This window comes from Bemisia tabaci, chromosome 5, assembly GCF_918797505.1.
Source record: "Bemisia tabaci chromosome 5, PGI_BMITA_v3".
NCBI lineage: Eukaryota > Metazoa > Arthropoda > Insecta > Hemiptera > Aleyrodidae > Bemisia > Bemisia tabaci.
The window spans coordinates 17815387-17835945 of NC_092797.1; the positions used below are offsets into that span (position 1 = coordinate 17815387).

Below are 20559 nucleotides of genomic sequence, written 5' to 3' on the forward strand. Positions count from 1 at the left end.
TTGTTTCCTCTTTGAATTAACTAACGATTCAGTAGAAATGCAAAAATTACTACCTTTAAAGAATGCCCTGTATCATTCCATAATTGAATTGATACTTTTCTTAATGGCCCAACCGTCAAATTCTAAGTTTTGAGAAAAACTGAAAATCATGCCTTTTGGCATACGCTCGATCTTTTGAGTCTAAAATATGTACAAGTTTGAAATATGTGTACCTATTGAGACTGGGTTCAAAAGATTAAAGCAGGCGGAGAGGCACAATTTTTCTTGTTTTCTCGAGGCTTGGATTTTGGCGCTTGGGACCTTTAGAGAAGTCTTTATTCAATGGGACTGTGAGCAAACCATGAAAATGGTCCTAAGTGACAGATAATGATTGGCCCCTTTTTCACTCCTTAGCCCTGTTTACAAAGAAAACAGGAGGAAAAAGATGGTTTAGTGCTGAGGATGAGTTGAGGTGGGAACTGAAGAGTGCCAATCTGTCGTTTTCCGTTGCCTGAAATTATTCTATTTAATCAACAGTCTATGCAATCTGTCGTTTTCCGTTGCCTGAAATTATTCTATTTAATCAACAATCTATGCGCATCTCTCAATGGGAAAATACATTTGTAAAATCTCAGTTTATTGCCCTGAGCCTAGGTCCTTTTTATTAACCAGTGTCCAATGATGACTTAGAAAGTACAAATGCAGATAACCCAGTTCTCTGAAGTAAATTATTTCTTGGGTTCCCTTTCAAGCAGCCCTCATTCACGAGGGTGCATCGTTTGCAAAGTAAGCCTCCCCATTTTATTTATTCCTATTGGAATGAGACAGATCAAATTGGTATTAAAGGCAAATATGAGGTATACTCTCAGCTTAAAAAATTCCACTTTTTTTGGAAATCGGGCAAAGGGTTTGTTAGAAAACTCAATTTTACAACGATAAATTCCCCTCATTGTATGCCCTTTGTCTTGTGCTTTAAGGAATCTTTCCCAAGTTTCCAAGTTGTTTCTTCAAAAGGGAGTACTGCTCAAAGAAATTAGGCCTTCAGTTATTTTGTTTTTACATTCTCAGCTTCAATTTGTTTTTTTTTGGTTTAGGCCAGTCAGCGAGAAGATTAGTTGTTTTTTGTGAAGGTTTGAATCTTCAGCTATTGTCCAGTTCTCGGTGCTCCTGAACCAAGAAATTTTTATTAAAAAATCTGCTATTACATAGTATTTAAAAAAAAAAAAAAAAAAAAAAAAAAAAAACTGAAATTTGCGGATTCATTTGGTTTTTTTTTTATTCTTGAAAGGTTCTATAACTGGTCTTCACCATTTTTGATAGGCCAGTCAGATCAGATGTTTTTTTGCAAAGGTTTGAATTTTCAGCTATTGTTCGTCTCTTGGTGTCTGAGGGAAAGGACACCTCTGCAAAATATGCAATCTAACATTGCGTTAAATGTCTAACATACGCTGCAGATGTAGATACTTTAAAAAATCTGATTTCCTTATCAAGTGGCTGATCTGGAAAGTCGAGCCAATACATCAAATTGAAGCTGCGAATTTTCGGATCAAAATAATTCTAACAACTTTGCTTTTAACATTTCTTGCCCTTCAAGAAACAATTGGGAAATGTTCGTGCAATACGCCAGTGCACTGGATGGTGAGCATGCGGTGCCGCAAGGCTGTCACAGTGTTTTCCCACAGGTCTTGCAGTTGATTCTCAGAAACATTGGCTTTTTTTTAAGCTGCGAGTATGCCTAGCCTGAGAATCTATACTTATTAGATGTATCTCTTTCCTTTTGGAAGTAAAAAGTTATTAAATATATTAAGCATTTTTTAGTCATATAATACGAAAGCTTACTTTACAGGTGATCCTCATGCAATGTAAATTAGTCACAATCCTCTCTTTCTTTGTGCAAAAAACGAAAACAATCTGATTTTTTTCTCTTTTTTTCTGTCAACTCAACTGTCAACATAAATAGGAAAATGACAATGAACAATGGGGGGGGGGGGGGGGGGGGGGTTCCAATAGATTTAATAACTTTGTATGGGCTGCATGTAAGGGAAAAGGATCTAAGTATTGAAAGAAAGTATAGCTGAACTTAAAAGTCTTATGTGGAAACAAAAAATTGTATTTATTTTTCTAAAAATATATGTAAAAAATTCCATCGAATTGTAACCTCATAATAAATTGAAATAAGTCTTCGTTTTGTATAAATAAAAAAAGTAGAAAAAACAAATTAGTTTACACTTATAAAAATACAAGTTACATGAATGAAAAAATATGAATTCATCGGGAAGAGACATTTTCCATGCAACTGTCAAGTACTTATACCTAATGATAACAAAAATACCTGGATTCAATACATTTAGGCTTGAGGGTAAGGTGGATACTCAATAGTGATGGGTGGAAAATTTTTTTTTTCAATGCTTCTTCCACTTAGTTTTAAGCTTCAGATAATAGACAAGCACCTAAAATTCCCTGAGAACTGATCTACTTGTAGAGCAGGAATTATACTAGCTCCACGGTGGATGGCAAATATGATGCCGTAATCACACACTGAATTTAGCTGCTGAATGTGAAAGTCAACAGTCATCGCCCAACGGCTGAAATTTAGCAAATTCGAGTTATTTTCATCCAGATGTGTATCAAATCTACTCAAATAGTTCAGACAAATTCAACATTAGTCCGATGGTTGCTGAGAATCGTTACTGTGAGTTTGAGTTGTGCATGTTTCCAAGCCGTGGTTTCCAGCAATGACATAAACGCGCACAAATGAATAATGTACAGGATTGCCCAATCTCCATCTAAGGGGTAGTAGAAATGAGAGGCTAACAAATTATTCATAAATTAATTGGAAATTAGGCCTGGTCAACAACGCCCTGCTCTCCATTTCCACACATAAAAATTCGAGACTCTCAGTTGTGAGGTTTGACTGCCCACTTGCATCACTCTTCCATCACTGAATCTGCTTTTAGCTGTAACTGAAGGTTATGTTATGAAGTTAAAACCTCACTGCAGCTTTGAGGTAGCTGAAGTCATTTCAGTCAGTGCATTAAAAATGAGCATTTTATCTCACAATGTAGTGATCAAGAAACAAAATCGACTGCATGGACTCATTTCAATGAAATCTCTGGATGGCTGATAGCAAAATTCTTATATCCTGACTATTCACAATATAAAATATGCTCGAGTGTGCAATCTTGCCACTTTTATGTTAAAGTTAATCAGTGCTACCTACAAGAGATAGTTCAATAATAAGTCGATGGTTAACTACTGGTTCGAATCTAATTCATTCAAAATCTAAAATTATTGGCGTTCATGTTGAGTAATCCCAAGATTAGCCAATTATGTTTCCATTAAATATCATTTTTTTCTTCTGCGGTGACTAACTGTTTTCCAGGATGTTTTCATCTCAGAGAGGATAGGACATCCAGAAAGTTTTTCAATAAGACTGAAAGCTGATAAAAATAATGCTTTGATGGTTGGCATATGATGAAATTTAACCTCAACAAAGTCTCTCAAATTCTTATGGCACTGTATTTCAAAATAAATATTATACATCAATGTGCCACAATAAAAATTAGCTATCTTTAATGGAGGGAATGGGAAGTTCAAGAGCGCATTTAAAGTCTCATGGACTAAAATATTATTTTGAAACTGAGCAAAATAGTGAAGAATAGGTTTGTGAAGTTGTTTTGACTGACGATTTTTAGAATGGAATCGATGGCGAAAAGATATGAAGTGCTTAAGAGCAAGTAGAGAGTCCTTGAAAGTTACAGCAGAAATGGCTGCTGAAAAATTTTGAGCAAAAAAGCTTAGCTTATTAATATCACTGACCATTGCCTCCAAGGGTTCACTCTCTTTCATTGCTTCATCTAATTCATTCGAGTATTTTTTCAGAAGAGACTTTTCATCTTTATAATAACCTAATTTCTTGTCTAATAGGCCGATAAATATACTTGAGAAAATCAAGCAGCCAAGCGCCATGTTCATGATTCGAGAACTCTCACCTTGATACCAATGTGACAAGGAGAAAAAAAACATTTCCCACCCCACAGGTACATCTCCATCTTGCATTTGTTGAATTTTCAATACATCACACAGAATTTTTTTCCTATCAAGTATTGGGAGAGCGGGTATTTCTGTCATGCTGAGAATTGGGAGATTCAAATAAGTAGGCCTTAAAAGTTTTGTCCCTAAGTGATTGCCTTGACGTAAGTAACAAGTAACTTGATGGTTACTCTCCGCAGGAGTGCCACAGAATATAATGCCAAGAATACATTCTAGAGCTTGAAAACTAGATGCTACAACAGGTGACAATGAGCTAAGTTCTATCTGTGGCACAAAAAAGAAACAGTGGGTGTGAAGGATCTCCATCAAATTTCTTGGAAGTTTCCCTTGAACAAACTGGACTAAAATCCATTCAGGAATATTCGTTTTGGAACTAGTGTGTGACTTAGTCTTGTTTGCTTTAGCACTTTTTGGTAGTAAATAAGCTACAGCTGTAGTGAGCCACTTAGATTTTTCTTCGATAGATTCAATATTATTGCTGAGAGTTATAGAGGAAGGTAGCGAGGAGCAATTTACCGAGTTGAGAGATTGTAAAATGTATTGAACCAGATAACTAGACAGCTTGCTGTTCTTCTCCTCCAAACACCGTAATATTTCATTCTTCATCCTCTGCCTTAATTTTTGTGGAATCTCCTTCAAAAACTGAAAGAAGGTGTACAATTAATTGATGATAAAGATTGCGATATGCTTTAAGGTGATTCTTCAGCACTTTGGAAAACAATTCCATACAGTCGGTTAATCACTTGATGAATTCTGGATTTTATGACAATTCTTAAGAATTTTCGAGCATAAGTGCATCACGTCTTTGCACACAAAAAACTACGAAACAATAAGAAATAACCCCAAAAGTATGGTCCAATGAGTAAAAGACACAAATCATTCTGCCTTTTGATTTGTAATATTCACTCGGGCGGTTTTTTGGAGTTCTTTCAAAGTATTTCATATTCAAATTTTAGAGTGATAAATACTAGAGTGTGATATGATGCTCGTCAATTCTTCAGAAGTGTCCTAAATGCAGAACTGAACATTTTAATAGGGCATTTTAATAGTGCTAGATGATAACTACACTATGTTAACATGTGTTATCTTGAATGTAGCAATTACTGAGCAAAGCATTCAACACCTGAGATTTGCACCTCATTTAGTTGCATTTAAACTTCCCTTTGGGCGGTTTCCTGGGGAGAAGGAGAGGAGGAAAGGCAACTCCCCATAGCAATCTGCAACGCCTGGATCCTTGCTTTAACCTAATCTTTTTGGGTGTTAGTCGTCCGTACAGCCAGTGTATTATATGAAGAGCCCACAAGAAGTTAAGTTCGTATTTTTACACTTAAGTGTGTGAAGGAAGCTTCAAAAATTGCCTCTCGATTTTCTCATTCAAAAATTTCTTAAACTGAGCTGATCGTGAGTACTGGTGAATGAAAATCATGGTAACAGCTAGCACTTACCTGCCCTTTTAGACAAGACCTGTGTAACTATCTCCAATGGAAACCTTGTATGAAAAAGCAGTTTCCGCTAAATATGGCAGTAAGATGCGATAAAAATATTGGAGAGATTCAGCTAGGTTTCACAGTAGCCAATCAAAGCAAGCAAGGCCTTCATGTTGAGGCAGGAGCCTACTCTGCTAACTGAAATGCTAGGTGCAGAAAGTGCTTTTCTCGTTAGCAGTGTTTCAGAATCTCATCCAACACTTCATCCTTTATGAGCAAAGCAAATGTATGTAATTTGATGCAACTTTAAAGAATATCCTTTATGTTTTTACAATGCTCCGAACAAAAAATGTCGGTAAAGTCACCCAATACTTTTCTCTGTAAAATATTTAAAGTAGAAGAGGAGATTTTGAAACACCTGCACCTGAAGGCTCGTTTTCAGAGCTCTGCTTCAATTAGTGGTGAGAAGCGCTGGGCAGGCTTCCAAGCTACAAGATGGGTCCCCGCGATGAGTTTCGATCATTTTACCGATTGTAACAGTGTACCAGACTCTTCCACTGATCGGCTATACCCTGGACTGGATGTTAGCTCACTACTCCCTGTCAGCTGACATTTTTTACATCAGAGAGGCTCGGAAGTTCATATGCTACAAAAAGTAATAATAAAAAGTTGTTCCACCTACTTACATCATTCATGGCGATTTCAGGGGACTGGAAGTTATGGAGCCATCTGCAGAGAGTTCTGATTTTCTGCTCCAACTTCAAACTAGACTTCTGACCACTTAGCCTGGAGAAAAATGCTTCACAAAGTTCTGTTTCGGAATAGTCGTTTCCAAGCAAAAATGAGAATAATGGTAAAAATTCCAGACGAGCTAGACCACCATAATTGTTGAAGAAGGTGGTGCGATCAAATAATTTTCCTTGTACACAATACTGGGATTGCAAGGATCCATTCTCTTGATCGAGTCGTAAGAGCTGTAGATCCAACGTAGTGAATGGGATGTAATCTACATCATCCAGATAAAAATCGGAATCACAGCTTAGAAGTGGACAGTTAAGAGATTGAGCAGCCTTTGTGGCATCAACATCTGCTTCTAGGAAGCTTTGACAATAGAAAATTTCCATATCAATCATGGTTGTTTTGAAAACTTCAATAAGGTGAATAGGAATGAAAACATCACCTCTAAAATCGATCGTTTTGATTTTTTGATTGCGTAAAATTTTATCGCAAAGTCTTCCTTTGATTGTTTTCAGTTTTCTGGCTTCATGTGCTCCATCGAGAATTACAATGGGAAAAATGTTACATTCTTTGAGAATGCAGAAAAATTTTTGGGCACACTTTTCAAATTCACTGTACTCTCCATTGAAAACTGTGTTGCTACAGGATGTCCGATAAAGCCAACATGAGATGCAGTTACCGTCGATGACTATAAGGGTGTCATGTAATTTGATGGGTTTATAAAATAATGCTGGCTCCTTGTCGACCAGTCCAAACAACTTGGGAATACCCATGTTCTTGTTTCTCAATGTATGTGATTAACACTCATTTCGGGGAACAGCACCTGAAACAAAAGAGAAGAGAAGAGATGATGAATTCTGATTATTGTATTTGGTATGCATTGGCAATGCATTTGGAGCAGGTGCATGTTTTTAATTTTCGGATGGCACCCAACATAAAATTAAAAAAAATCAAAGAGACTTTGTTTGTACTCAAGTTAAGATATCATATTCCCACAGAACCTTTATGAAACAAGTTTCCTGGCTTCAGTATTATCATTCCGCTTCAGTTAAAAAAAAAGGCTTCCTCAGACCTTGGAGCTTCTTACTTAATTTGTCTCCCCTAAAAAAATTTGATGCCCAAGCCTGTGGCCACACGGACTTAATCTTGGGACTTAACTGCATCAAACTGCGTATACTCAGGTCATTTTGCTAGGACCGGGGGGGGGGGGGGGGGTTATGGAATACTCTTCAGTCCAAGGGGCCTCCCTCAGGAAATTTTTGAAATTTTAACATTACATGAATGCATTTCGAGGCTTCCATGATACAGATTTTCCATTAATTTCTAGAGAAAAATTATGTTAGCAAAGAATACTTTTGGATGGTTGCATTGAATGGATCCAGAAATTCTTTGAAAATTTAACTCTACTTGGACACAGTTTGAGGCTTCCATGATGTAAATTTTAGAAAATGCTAAATGAATAAACATTGTGTTTTCAATTGGACGTATTTCTATCAAAAGGAACTGTGCATCAAAACATGAGCCCTGAGACCCACAGACATACATGCTTAACAGTGCTCACGTCATAATGCACATACTTCCGTTTGGCAGAAATACGTCCAATTTTTACTACATGAAGAGAGATAATCATCCTCGATGAAGGTCTTTTCCCACCATCCAGAATTTCTAAGGGGGGCCAGATGATACTATTTTCAATTGGGGGGGGGGGGGGGACAGCCCCTTCTAGAGTACCTATATAGCAAGAATATGGACAGATGCGAAGCTCTAAAAATCCATCGGGCCTTCATTGATGCCTCCGCGAATGAAGTTAGGGCCCAGCAGCTCGATTGTTGAAATTTATGTCGGCACGACAAGAATCGAAAATCGATATATTACACGGCGCAGATAGGGCTATGTCTTGTCTTATCGTACCGACATAGCCAGTTAAAGTTTCAACAATCCGGCCACAGAAATGCAGCCATGCACTGCATGCATGCCATGCATGCAGAAATGCGACTTACTAATACAACTGTCAGGAACCATCGTTTATGAAGCATGTATTTAACTTTGTTTCGGCATAAATTTACTGATTTTGGCGGAAGAACGCTCGTTTATGTACATTCTTGGCCATCTTGGTTAGAATTGGAATCTGCAGACTCTGCGGACTGGCAGTGAAATTTTGTGTGTTAGAAGTTGGCTAGCAGAAGGGCTGCACTTTTGAGTTTTGGGCCCTAAGCCCTCCATGAAGAGATCTGTCCAAACTCTCGCTATACAGATTCGGTAGCCCCCTCTGGACCCCCCTTAGTGCGCCCATGATTGAAATGCTCTTAGTTTTACCCCACAACTTATTCTGTTAGGTAGGTATTCATTGGCAGTTGAAAATTCTGCAAAAAAATTTCAAGTCAAATTATACTTAAGAATGCTGCAATGCTTAAAAATGTCAAAAAGAGATGATCGGAGCAGTAAATACCATCACAGGAGAAGAGCGAAGGGAAGTGTTGTCATCACATCCTTTCGAGACTAGAGACGCTTTAAAATAAACTCTGCCGCACTAATAACGTGCACATACAATTTTTTGAACATCTAATGCACTCATTTACTAGAACTTTAGTTTAATTTTGGTTACACATCTTCTTGAATGACTGAATGTCGATGGTTTTTTTTTTTTTTTTTTTTTTTTTCAGGAGCTTATCGCGAAATCGCGCCCTCTTTAGAGTCTTTGGCCTTAGTAATGTTGATAGTTCGATAGTTGATAAGATAGGTAAATAAAATAAACTCAACACATTTTAACATTTTTATCAGTGAAACTGAAGTAGCCAATCAAATTTGAGACTATCATTGCACTTTGACCAATGACCTTACCGCTTTCCTCTTCACATGAATGAGAATGACCACAACGCACAACATAACCTTATTTTCTGCCCGTGCGTACGCTTTGAGATTACAATGCTAGAACGTTTATTCCTCCTCTTTTTAGACGCAAATGTGATCTTAAATTAGTCTTGTCATCACATAAGATTCCTCTATTATTGTATCTAGTTTTTTTACACTCCATCCTGCAGTAAGGTTTATGAGTCCAAGCAGTTCAAGAGGCCGTGTCTCATGAGAAGTGGACTTCAATGGTGGAAAAGGAAACAGGTAATTTAGTTACATTTCACATAAAACTGTGAGCTCATTAGAGCTGTGGAAGAAAGGATTCCATGACATTTCACCTACAAATATTACACCTAATATTATTAGGCCTACTTTTCTCCTACAGAATTTTGCTAACTGGAAAACTCACCACAAACTCTTATAATCTTCATACACCTTCTCCATATTAACTGTTGATCTTACCATATGACTTTTTTTTGGCGTAATGTTACATATTTTTGGTTATGTAAAAAAAAATAAGTCACAGACGTACATTAGAGGTGTCCGAGCTTGGGGTGAAAGAACGGCAGTGCCACTGCGATACCCTCCAACATGGTTGAACCAGTTTCAGGCAACCGGCGAGCTGGAGCTAAGACTGCTGACTGCCGAGGTAGAAGTTGGGAGGAGAGTAAAACAGGCTTGGAGGAAGAAATACGAAGCCATCAACAAGCGGTTTCAAAATCTCGCCCCAGATTACCACACATTCAAAGATCAAGAGAGACTCGTGGATTATCTTTGGGGGATTGGATACAATTTCCTATTGTAGGTGAGATGAACACATTTTTAGGTCAAATTTTGTAGGTGTATTGAAGCAGGCAAAATAATTTTAGGTCTAATAATTTGTAGGTGAAATTTTGTAGGCGAAGTGGGTGGGTACCGGAAGGAAGCATCAATGAATTCTTGATCTGTCCCTTAGGGGCGATCAGGGTTCTTTTACATGAAGTTTGTTCATATAATTGTAAGTGCGGCTAGAACCAGGATCATCCCACAAAAGCCCGTATTACCACGCTAAAGGGGGGGGGGGAGTCCCCACACAGATTTTTATTTTTTTCAAAGTGAGCTTAATTTTGTGCTCCGTAGTTATATTTGTGTCTAAGTGACCAGCAATAATAGTTTTTAGAATTTGACTAAAAGACGGAGAAAGCGATGGAAAAGACATTGCTGGAGGGGCAAAGAGGGTGGAAAGGAGAGAGAGACAAGAGGGTAAGAGATGCAAGAAATAAAGTTTGAAGTAGCACCTGCATGGCCCCTGGTTGCAGGCCTACGCTACTCAAGGTGCAGCGTAGTAGCGCTGTTGTCGCTGCGGCCCGATACACTACTACTACTAATACTTGACAATACTATTTGTAGCTCTGCTTTCCTTGTCCCAAGCCCATACGCTGCAGTGACTACTGCGTATAAGCGGTGTTGTTGCATTCGCACACTTGGCTATGTTTCCTGCTACTACTAGCCGCTACTATGCGTACTGCAAAGCGATTTTCTAATATCGCTGTCTTTATAATTTTTGAAAGATTATAAGTGTTCTAGAAAAAGAAATCATTTTCCCATTGCTCTGGGGACGCAGTGCTCCCCTAGCATACAAGCAGAAATTGCCACTGCTGGCTAACAGCATTTTGACACTAAGTAAATATAAAGAATGTAGGTAAGGAGTCAGAATGCACTTCTTCTCTGGTTCCGTATTATGAAGGTCTCATTTCCTAGCAAAATCAGTCGTCAAAAGTTTAAAAGCTCCTGTTTATTAGGACTTTTCCCTTTTACCTAAGAACTTGACACAAGTGTAAAATTATGAAGACAAAAAGTGTCAAAAACTGAAATTTCTCATCCAACTTCAAATGAAGTCGAAATAGATCATGTAGGTATACATCTGAACATTCTCAATGTAGTATGCTGTAAAATCACCGAAATTTTTTTTTAAAAAAAAATATTTCTCAAAATTTTAATCATGAATAGACAATATATTGCATCGACGTGAGCACCCTTTTATTTAATGTTACTTAGTGTATTTTTTAATTTTATTTGTTGTTTAGGATGAACCTTTGGAAACCAATACTCGGATTTGGCATCTCAGGTACTGTAATTAGTCTCGGGATTGTGGAGTATTTGAGAAGAACAATTCATGGTCATTTGCTCCAAGAATCTCCTCTTGCTCACGAAGGAAGAAGGATATTTTACAGTAACAGACAAGTCAAAGATTTCCTCGGTGTTCCAATCAAAGAGGACTCTATTGATACATGGAATGGAAGGATAAATTTTGACAATGGTTATGAATCTAAACTGAATTTCCCTGTCAAAGGCCAGCATAAGGAAGGATTCATTCACATCGAAGGGAGGAAAAATCAAAGGACTGGTGATTGGGTTCTCACACAACTGAGTCTCATGTCAGAGGATTTAGAGACAAAGCTTTTTAGTATTATTCCCCCAGAAAATGAGAATAACTCAACTTCAGAGTAGTAACTTTAATTGAAAAAGAAAAACCCCACCTTATGGGTTATCAATCAATTTTTAGTTGACTTTGAGCTCCTCCCCTTCCCCACTCAAGTGATTTGGAGGGGTCAGCCTCAAGGGCTGGGGATTACTCTCTCTTATGAAGATGCCCTCCTTCCCCCTTGTAGATGAAAACTGGCAGGATATGTAACACAACTTTGACCCATTACCTTGAATTAGAGTCCCCAAGGAGATAAAGTTAGGTGGTGCATTTTAGAATGCAATAGATGATCTGCCATCTTCATTCTTGTAATTTATTAATGTTGAATTGAAAAATGCTGACCTTCCATTGCACTCTGAAAGTTAAGAAACTCATTCGGCCAGGACTCTACCTGAGTATCATCAAAGAAGTCTTCTTGTGGAACTCGTTCCTGGCATCACTTGAAACGTCTGATATCGCAACATCATTGTTGTTTTGCTAGCTTGTATATGGCTCTTGAAAAATTTTGTGAAATGTCACCTTTTTTTCTCAAGTAGGTACGTATCAGCAAGCATTCCATCTGTACATCGCATAAGTTACCGAAAAAGAGGGGGTATAGGGCTGCTTTCATTCCTGCAAAGTATGATGAGAGATAGGGGGTGTGCGTTCCAAAGACAAGGAGGCACAAAAATTCCGGAAAAGTGCCTAAATTTATAGGTGGCACCATACCTCTAACGATTCTAATTTGACTCCAATCAGCATATTGTGATGAATTATCCATAGCTTTTACATAGTGTTCAGATCCTGTTTTAACTCTATGACATTCATAGACATTGTTCTCAAATTTATTTTATGAATTTTAGAACAACTTAATTCATAAAGAATAAAGCAGTTTGCATTACCCACCCTCGAACCTTTGTATCAGCTGTGGCAAAGATTCAGGAAAAATACACCTGCATTTAACAAATTGTCAATCGTGTTTCAACTCTAGAAGTCCTATTTGAAAACCTCTCCAACTTCCTCCTCTCTCAGAAAAAGAGGTAAATAGAATCACATTTCGTCTTTCATGGTACTATTTTAAAAACGTCGCACCTTCAAGCTCCTAATCGGTTAAACTTTTGGGAAGTTATTATTTTCATCTCATCATACATGCTCCAAGCTTTTCTATGGGCTGTATTCTTGACCTTCTGCTTCTCTAGCAAGTGAAGCAATACGAAGTAATTTCACTAGCACAGATTAATTAGGTTTTTAAAGGATATTTGCATTGGCAATACCTACTTACATTATAATCAAGTTTTTATAATTTAATCTCTAAATTAATTTCATAATAATTTTGGAAATATTAGTCATTTTTTGTTACTTAAAAACTGAAACTGATTTTAGCATTTAGAAAATTTTTTTGATGATGTGCTATATGATGATACCATTGATTTTATCAACAATGAAATTATCACCTCCATTTTCATTCTTCATGCGGGAATTAAGGATCTTATGCCATTTGAATATCTTTGGCCGTTTTACTGCCGAGATGTTTATTTCAAGGATATCAGCATGGGGTTTTTACTTTATTTTGTTATTAATTAAGTACTGGTGTTGCATTTTGATAACATCAAATTGTTGTTACTCTGTTTTTCTTGTCCATACAGTGATCAGTTGAAATAAAATTGTATTACTTACATAGAAAAAATGAGTCTGAGAATGAATTTTCAATGACTGAGGCCCCCAGTGAAAACAATGAGCTTGACAACCTTTTAACCAGTTCAAGTATTTTTTAAGCAATTAAGTTAGAGACGCTAATTAGTTTTATCAAACTGTACAGAACTTCAGTAGTTTAAAAATCATTTTTCGGAACGGACCAAACAATAAAACTATGGTACATACCACTAAGACTTGTTTCCTAGCAAGTTTTGTAATGAGACTATCTGCATAAGTCTTATGGAGCGAATGATTTTCTTTCTTGCCTTTATACAAACGAGACTGATAAAAAAAAAAAGAAACTAAAGTGCAACAAAAAATGTGTGTAATTGGCAGAAGAGAAAGAATTCTTTCCTTTATATGTTTTCTCTCTGAAAGTGCCCCTTACAATTGCAATCTTCCCAAATTCCTGACATCCGTTTTTAATAATAATTAAATAGTAATTAAAATAAAATATCTGTAAGATATGGGTCATTCCAGAGAAGCAAAATTCTGTAACAGAAAATATAAGCACTCAGTCTCTGGAATCGTTTTCAATTAAAAATGCTGGAGTAAATCCACTTAAAATTAATTGAAATATTGAGAAATAAGTCAAAATTTGAATTTAATCTGTCTTGCACATCTCAAAAAAATAGTGATCAGATTCATGGTCTCATCCTAGTTCAACAGAGCATTGAAACTGGCTAAAATTTGGCTAAGAGTTGCTTGGAATATTCTATTTCATGATTTAAAAAATAAAAGAAACTGGGCATTTTCAGACTTCTAAAAGTGGCATGGTAATTAGAATATTGCATTTGTCCCACCCATCACACCAGTTATTTGTTCATTAACCGATAGAAAAAAGCTCATATGTACCCACTTTTGGTTAGAACATTTAATTTAAGCAAATTTTTATCTTTGCACGATGAGCAGACTATCAGAATCATACGCAGTGGGTAAAAATATGCTTCGTTTTGGGTAACACCCCTCATATCAATTCTCTCTTAATTTTGCTTTGATAAAAATTGATGGAATTTTAAAAACTATTAGGCCTCATAGGTGAGTTGCGCTGGTCACAGAATCCTTTTTTGATGCTTGATTCTTGTAGATGAGCAAAGAATAATAAGATTCGTCCATTCAGCAACTTCCTACGTTCAGTAGCCATATCAATATCGCCCTTTGGACAGTAGGGTTTTTGATGTCATACACTGCGGTAGTGACACTCTTGGTTTCATCGAAGGTACATGTTAAATACACAGTGCAAGTGTGCGTCATGCTGACTGATGAAAGCGAGGTGGGAGAAACCAAAGATGTCACTGCTGCGGTGGATGACTTCAAAAACCTGACTTTTCAAAGGGCGACATCTCAGTTAATACTGAACGTAGAGAGTTGCTGTTTGGACAAATCTCATTATTTTTAGCTGAACTACAAGGATCAAGCATCAAAGCACGATTCTGTGACTAGCGCGTCTGACCCATTTGCTCAGAGAGTTCTTTTTTTTTAAGACATGCCCTTTCCTAAATTTACCGAACAGAATCAGTTGAAAATTTGCTTTACATTTGCAAAATAATCACACTGGAATGAATGATCTATGATGACCTTGTGGATCGACAGAGAGTAATGGAGGTTAGGAGTTGCAGAGCGTGAGGGAGTGCTATAAGGCGACTTATATGTGTGTGTATGAATGACGTGTACTTTTCTTCATGTTTTGGCTTTCAAGTCAGATCACCGAAAAACAACAGAAACTCTGGGGGGTCACTTAATCCCCTTGTAACGCCACTTTGAGAGCTCTACTTTGAATACGTTAACTGTGTCATACAAGCTTAAGTTAGGTTCTATTTCTGATTTTTGCTCAGTGTTGCAGTCATCGATTTTCTTAGTTTCTAGCTACAGTTATTGAGAAATAAATTGAGTTAATTTCCATGAATACAACAATAGTCGTTCTTTATTTCTCTCTTTCTACAACTGGTTTTGAACTTTCTTTAAGTGAGAAAAAATAAAAAAAAAAATTAACGTCAGAAACCTTCAACTACAGCAACTAAAGCTCTTGAGAGGACAATGTTTCAAAATTGGAGAAATAACAAGAGGGAGCAAATAGTTTTACAGTAATTTTATTTATCTCTTAGATTCATTAGGATGAAGATAAAAAAAACATTGGAGAGAATATAAAAACAAAATTACAGTCCTTCTATTTCACAGTAGGGCTATGCATATAAAATAGCAAAAATCTATCTGTGCAAACGCTAGTTCACTTTTACAAAGAGTATCAAAACACACAGACGTATTGACTTAAAAGCACTCATGCGTTATTTTTCACATCCAAATACAGATTTCATTGAGAAGAAATCTTCTATTTGAGATGAATATGTACATGGTACCACCAGAGAATCACAACTGTGTAGATTAAAGCATGCTTACAGCCTTGAAAAGTTTGAGATAAAAACAATTCTTGCAAATAATCTAGGATGCTATTTTGTGAAATGGCACCTGCAATCCACCATGAGAACCCCTGTTTTAAGAAACTCAAATTGCACAAATGCCAGGGGAAGGTTGAGTTAAATTCCACACTACACTTTGCTCAAAGAGATACTTCAAAAGAGATGAAAGTCTAGAGGTCCATGTCATCTATTTCAGAACAACGAGTTTAAAAGTTCACTGGTGGCAATGCCTTAATGGAAAACGAGAGATGATCCTTTGCACTCAAGCAATGTAACAACTGGAGTGATGCATTTCCCATTGTACATTAATGAACATAAGTAAAGCACGGATTCCTGATGGGAAAGTAACTTGATAATGAATCGTTAATGGAAAGATAGTTTGCTTCCATATGTATGCAAATAGCTAAAAAAAAAACTTATTCCAAATGACCATAATGTTCAAAATGAGTAATAGTCAGGAATCAAAAATAAAGTCAAGAGAATTCGTTCCTGTAGGGCTCTTGGATGGAAAAATGTCAAAGAGGAATAATATTAAAACTAATCACTAATCAACAACATTATCATACACTGACTCATTTTCTTAAAATTTCATTTGATGTAAAATATTATATACCTAACAGAATAACAGCTCAGTAATGATTGCTCAGTACAGAACTTCAATTCAAAGTAGCCTGTGACACCCTGATTAAAAAAATATTTGATTAATTTATAACTATAGCTACATTTGTTGGATACTAATAAACAGGGAAAAAATAAAAATTTCAAAAGTTACCTAAAATAATGGAAATTGAAGAAATATTACCATAAAACAGTCCTTTTAACCACACAACACCTGAAAAAGTCAAAATTGATAAATTACAATAAAACGCGATTAATTGCAATAAAATTAAACATGTAGTGCACAGAGAGTATTTCCCTTTGTTGGGACCAGCTTACTAGGAGTAGACAAAGTTCTAAAATGTGAGGACTCGCCATAAGCCGATGCTTTTACAAAATCCCCAACAGGCTGATCATTGAAATTTTTTGTTTGCCAGGCGTACAAAGATGACAAAAGTGATACATCGTACTGTGATCTGTTGGTTATATTTTCTCACTGTTTTGGCCATGCCCATGTTGGGTAGAATTGATGATAGATAGCCGATAGTGAATAGTGTGATTACGTGCTAATAGCTATATTTTGATGGCTACAGCTCCGGTGCAGTAGTATAGTAGGTCATACAACTATGTATTTCAATCCTCAAGCAGGAGTCATACTTGTAAGTTACTGAAATTATGAAGAAATCTTACAGCCTTTCAGTTAATTTAAGGTTTCAACTTAGCCCAACTCTTAAGATATCATTTACTTCGTATTTAATAAAGTGATTTACTTCATGTCTTATGGCAAAATTCTTACAACAATGACTAAACTTACCATTCAGAAGATATAATTGAGACTATCTCATTCACCCTTTTTGCCATCTTCAAACAAATTTTTAGCAATGTATTTGGTAGCTGAAAAACAAAATATTACGTAAGTTGAATGAGATCAAAGAGGAATTTTAAAACAAGTTGGAAAAATTCTGATGATTCATGGTTATGGATCTATGCTCCTTTATATTGTTGCGAAAAAGTGCTGAGGCTATTTTCTCCTTCTAGAAACCCACAAGGAACAATGCAATTAAGGTGAATCCAGGGTTCGATTAGGGATAATTCAAGATAAGAGATAGCGCCACCAGTCACCACTGAGAATTTCACTTTCCTTCAACGATTACTGAAATAATATTGTTCAAATTACAAAAAGCAGATCCACAAGATATAGATTATTTTTTGCTTGATTTTTTGAGCCAAAAATATTGGAAATTAGAATTACAAGCGCAGAGAAAGTATGGCTGAAACTTTCAGCTCAGCCGCGGCGGCCGAGCGTGCAACCGAATCCCTCATGTTCTGTCTCTCTCTCTCCCCCTTGCCGCAATGGGAATTACTCTCCGCCGTAGTCACGACTTTATTTTTGGGAATTTTGGGAAGATTTTTTTACTGAGTGTTCCTCAAGTATGTTGCTATATCCCCTGGATTCCCAATCTTGAATAAGTATTACGGTTTTTATTATTTTGGCAAATATATACGGCTATTCTGAGCAGCGCGACATGGTGGCCAAATCAAGAAGTTCCAAGCCTGGATTCACCTTAAGTTTTATTTATTTGTACAGCTTTCCATTCCTACTTCTGATCCTACATTTAGGTATCCCTACTCAGTTCATTTCTACAAATTTTACTATCACTCATAAACCAAATTTCTTCCATCTATTGCATCCGAGGAATAATTGTTTGTATCCCCTGCTGTTCTCTTGAAATCTCATCATTTTCTTTACTTTTGTGGATTCTTGCTAGGGTAATGGCAATTCCTTGATCATGCAACAAATTGATACTGACACAAACACTTGAAGATCTTCAAGTATGGTAGGGCTAAAGGTAGAGTACTTAAGGTAGGTAATGCATGCCGTCCAAGCCAGAGACCAAAGTCAGCACTTACTACCTGTAGAGAAGAAATCAAACATACTGGGCACTTATAGCGTAAAAGTTGGTCCTGCAAGTACTTCACAGAACGTCAACTCTTATTTATTCACTCGATGATCAACTTGCATCTCACTGAATTCAGTACCAAGCCTTAAAAACTTTACCTGTATGTTCAAGCAGTAGATTTATCCGAACTTCAAAGCGCTAATTTTATTTTAGACAGTGATGAGCAAAGGATAAAAGAATTGCACTGCTTTATTCAATTAGAATGAAAGGGTAGGTATCTTACTTGATGAGTTTCTGATAAAAGATCGGAGTGAATAATACTACCTTGGGATGTTAATTTAGAGGTTACATCTTCAATATTGTTTTGGTACTTGAGGTACATGGGCCGAACTAATCTGCGATAGAGGATGATAGAACCATTGTTTTCAATGGGTAAGTAACACCAAATGAAGAAAATGCACTGAAAAATAAAACCATAAAATAGGAACAAGCATTCAGATGACATAAATTGAGAGTAGAGAGTTCAATCGGTGTCACAGATTCTAAGTAAATTCATTATGTTAAGCAAAGCTAAATTTAACAATTTTTTTTTTACAAAAAAAGATTAACCCCCAAAATTAATGTCTTAAAAATACAAGAAACCTGTGAATCTTTGACAACTCTGTACATTTCTAGTAGAGGAAACTAGCCAATATTCTGTACATCATCCATGATTAAACTAAAATAGCACAATGAAAATTTAAAAATTTCAGTAAATAATGAAAACTTCAAAAAGTTCATACTTTCTTCACTAGACTACTTGCTACATTATTTGGTGATTAATTATGGTATTTCTACAGTTGAACGGAGTGGATATTTTCCTGTTCATACTTTGACAAACATGGTTTCACATGCTAAACTGATAGCGCAGCATAGGTACAGGGAGCTTAAAAAGTTAAAAGAGGCAATTCAAGTTAAAATTGTTAATATTTTGTTTCTGATCATAATTGCTTGCATAAATTCTGGAGTATACTGAATCTACATTTAATTAATGATTAGTATAGTATGTCTTATGAGAAAAGGCAGTATGGCTCCATTTCTGCATGAGCTCTCATACGTTTGAAGACTCACTTTAGAATATTTTGACTGTTTTCTCGTGTAAAACTACAAAAATAAAGTGTTTTAGAGTGAAAAAAAAAATGAAAAATAAAATAAATCAAATTTCTCTACCTTAAGAAGCCAATAGACTGGAATGACTCGCAAGATAATTTCTGAGGGAAACTCTACGATAGATAAGAATGCAAAAACAGTCCAGTAAGTCAGCCATTTGGTGTCATCTTCTTTGTTTGGAGACTCTAGAGCTCTTATTGAACAGTATGCCGGGTAAACAAACCCGATGATGTTACAGACAAGCTGCGCTGCATATCCAAATATCAAGTAGAGCACAACAAAACCCACAAATCCTGAAAATAAAAACCAATAAATATTCAAGTTTGAGTTGCAGAAAGGACTAGCACAAGGTAATCAGCATTAACCAATTAAAATAGTTCGACTGGGCTCTTGCTCAAGGTCACTTCAGATGATTGAAACTATAATAGAAGGAAAGGTTCCCAGAGCTTACTGATACAGAGAAATGAGAGAAAGAGTGAAATGGTTGCATTTGTGGACAGAATTAGGTGATTAGCTTGCAGATATTATCCTACCATAAAATATTGATGGGAGCTTCCAGTCCACATGGATGGGCACGTTATGTAATGATCAAGCGAGTATTGATGATAAGGTAGGAGTGGAAATTATTGAGAGTGTGAGGTACATATTTGAACCATAGAAATTCTCTTTGACTTGGTAATGATCATAAGAGCTGTAAAAGCTAAAGTTGCCTGAGAACCTGATTGTGACAACAATTCGGATGAAATATAAAAGCGTGACCATCCGGCCACAATCATTCAAATGCATTAGGACTGCAGGGTTATTATAATTGGCATATGACTGGTATGGGTTTAAACGAGGATGAGAAACTGAAAACTTACCACTAAATAAATAAGATCTTTTGACTCCAGTTTTGCTTTCTAAGAGAGCAAAGATCGGAGTCCATGGCTTTGATTCGTCAGTTAAAGACTTATCAACCTGGTCTTTGATTTCTTGCACTTTAATCATTGTTACTTTTAAAACGAAAAATGAAAGAAAAGATGGAAAATCCCTGGCGGACCAATAAATAGGTGGCTTTATTTTTAGTAAATGGGAACAATAAAAAAACTGAAACCCTGATCCCTGATGATGCTTGCTTCAGCTGCAACCGGAACTGTGCAAGTTATGTCAACATTAACCAACAACATCAAACATCTTTGTTTACAATGTAATTCCATTGTTGTCAGTCAATCCATAAGCAAAAGCCTCTAGTTTAACCGTGGTCTATGTCCGGATTTAAGAATCCGAAATCATTGGTCTTGCCGAAATCTTTCGTTCTCAGTCAAAAA

The 20559-nt window shown here is 36.4% G+C and overlaps 2 protein-coding genes and 1 long non-coding RNA gene across 4 annotated transcripts; 1 reads left to right on the forward strand and 2 right to left on the reverse strand.

The window, feature by feature from the left end:
* Positions 1-2066: 2066 nt before the first annotated feature.
* LOC109042127 (protein asteroid) lies at positions 2067-8837 on the reverse strand. 2 transcript variants are annotated; one of them, XM_019058694.2, is made up of 4 exons: positions 8647-8836; positions 6146-7020; positions 4549-4674; positions 2067-2765 (listed from the first exon to the last, which is right to left on the reverse strand). In XM_019058694.2, exons 2-4 carry the CDS (start codon positions 6968-6970, stop codon positions 2667-2669), a joined length of 1050 nt encoding a protein of 349 aa, XP_018914239.2. In that variant the 5' UTR covers positions 6971-7020; positions 8647-8836; the 3' UTR covers positions 2067-2666. The 2 variants fall into 2 exon arrangements, with proteins under 2 accessions (XP_018914239.2, XP_018914238.2); XM_019058693.2 differs by having other exon boundaries at positions 2067-4674; positions 8647-8837.
* Positions 8838-9089: 252 nt separating this feature from the next.
* Positions 9090-13180, forward strand: LOC109042133 (uncharacterized). The gene is made up of 2 exons (XR_002010047.2): positions 9090-9314; positions 11117-13180. It is a non-coding gene; the product is annotated as an uncharacterized lncRNA (long non-coding RNA).
* A 2082-nt stretch (positions 13181-15262) lies between these two features.
* Positions 15263-20405, reverse strand: LOC109042132 (receptor expression-enhancing protein 5). Its single transcript, XM_019058701.2, has 5 exons — positions 20113-20405; positions 19313-19545; positions 18428-18563; positions 17017-17096; positions 15263-16437 (listed from the first exon to the last, which is right to left on the reverse strand). The coding sequence occupies exons 1-4, from the start codon at positions 20237-20239 to the stop codon at positions 17044-17046; spliced, it is 549 nt and encodes a 182-aa protein (XP_018914246.2). The 5' UTR covers positions 20240-20405; the 3' UTR covers positions 15263-16437; positions 17017-17043.
* Between the last annotated feature and the right edge of the window lie 154 nt (positions 20406-20559).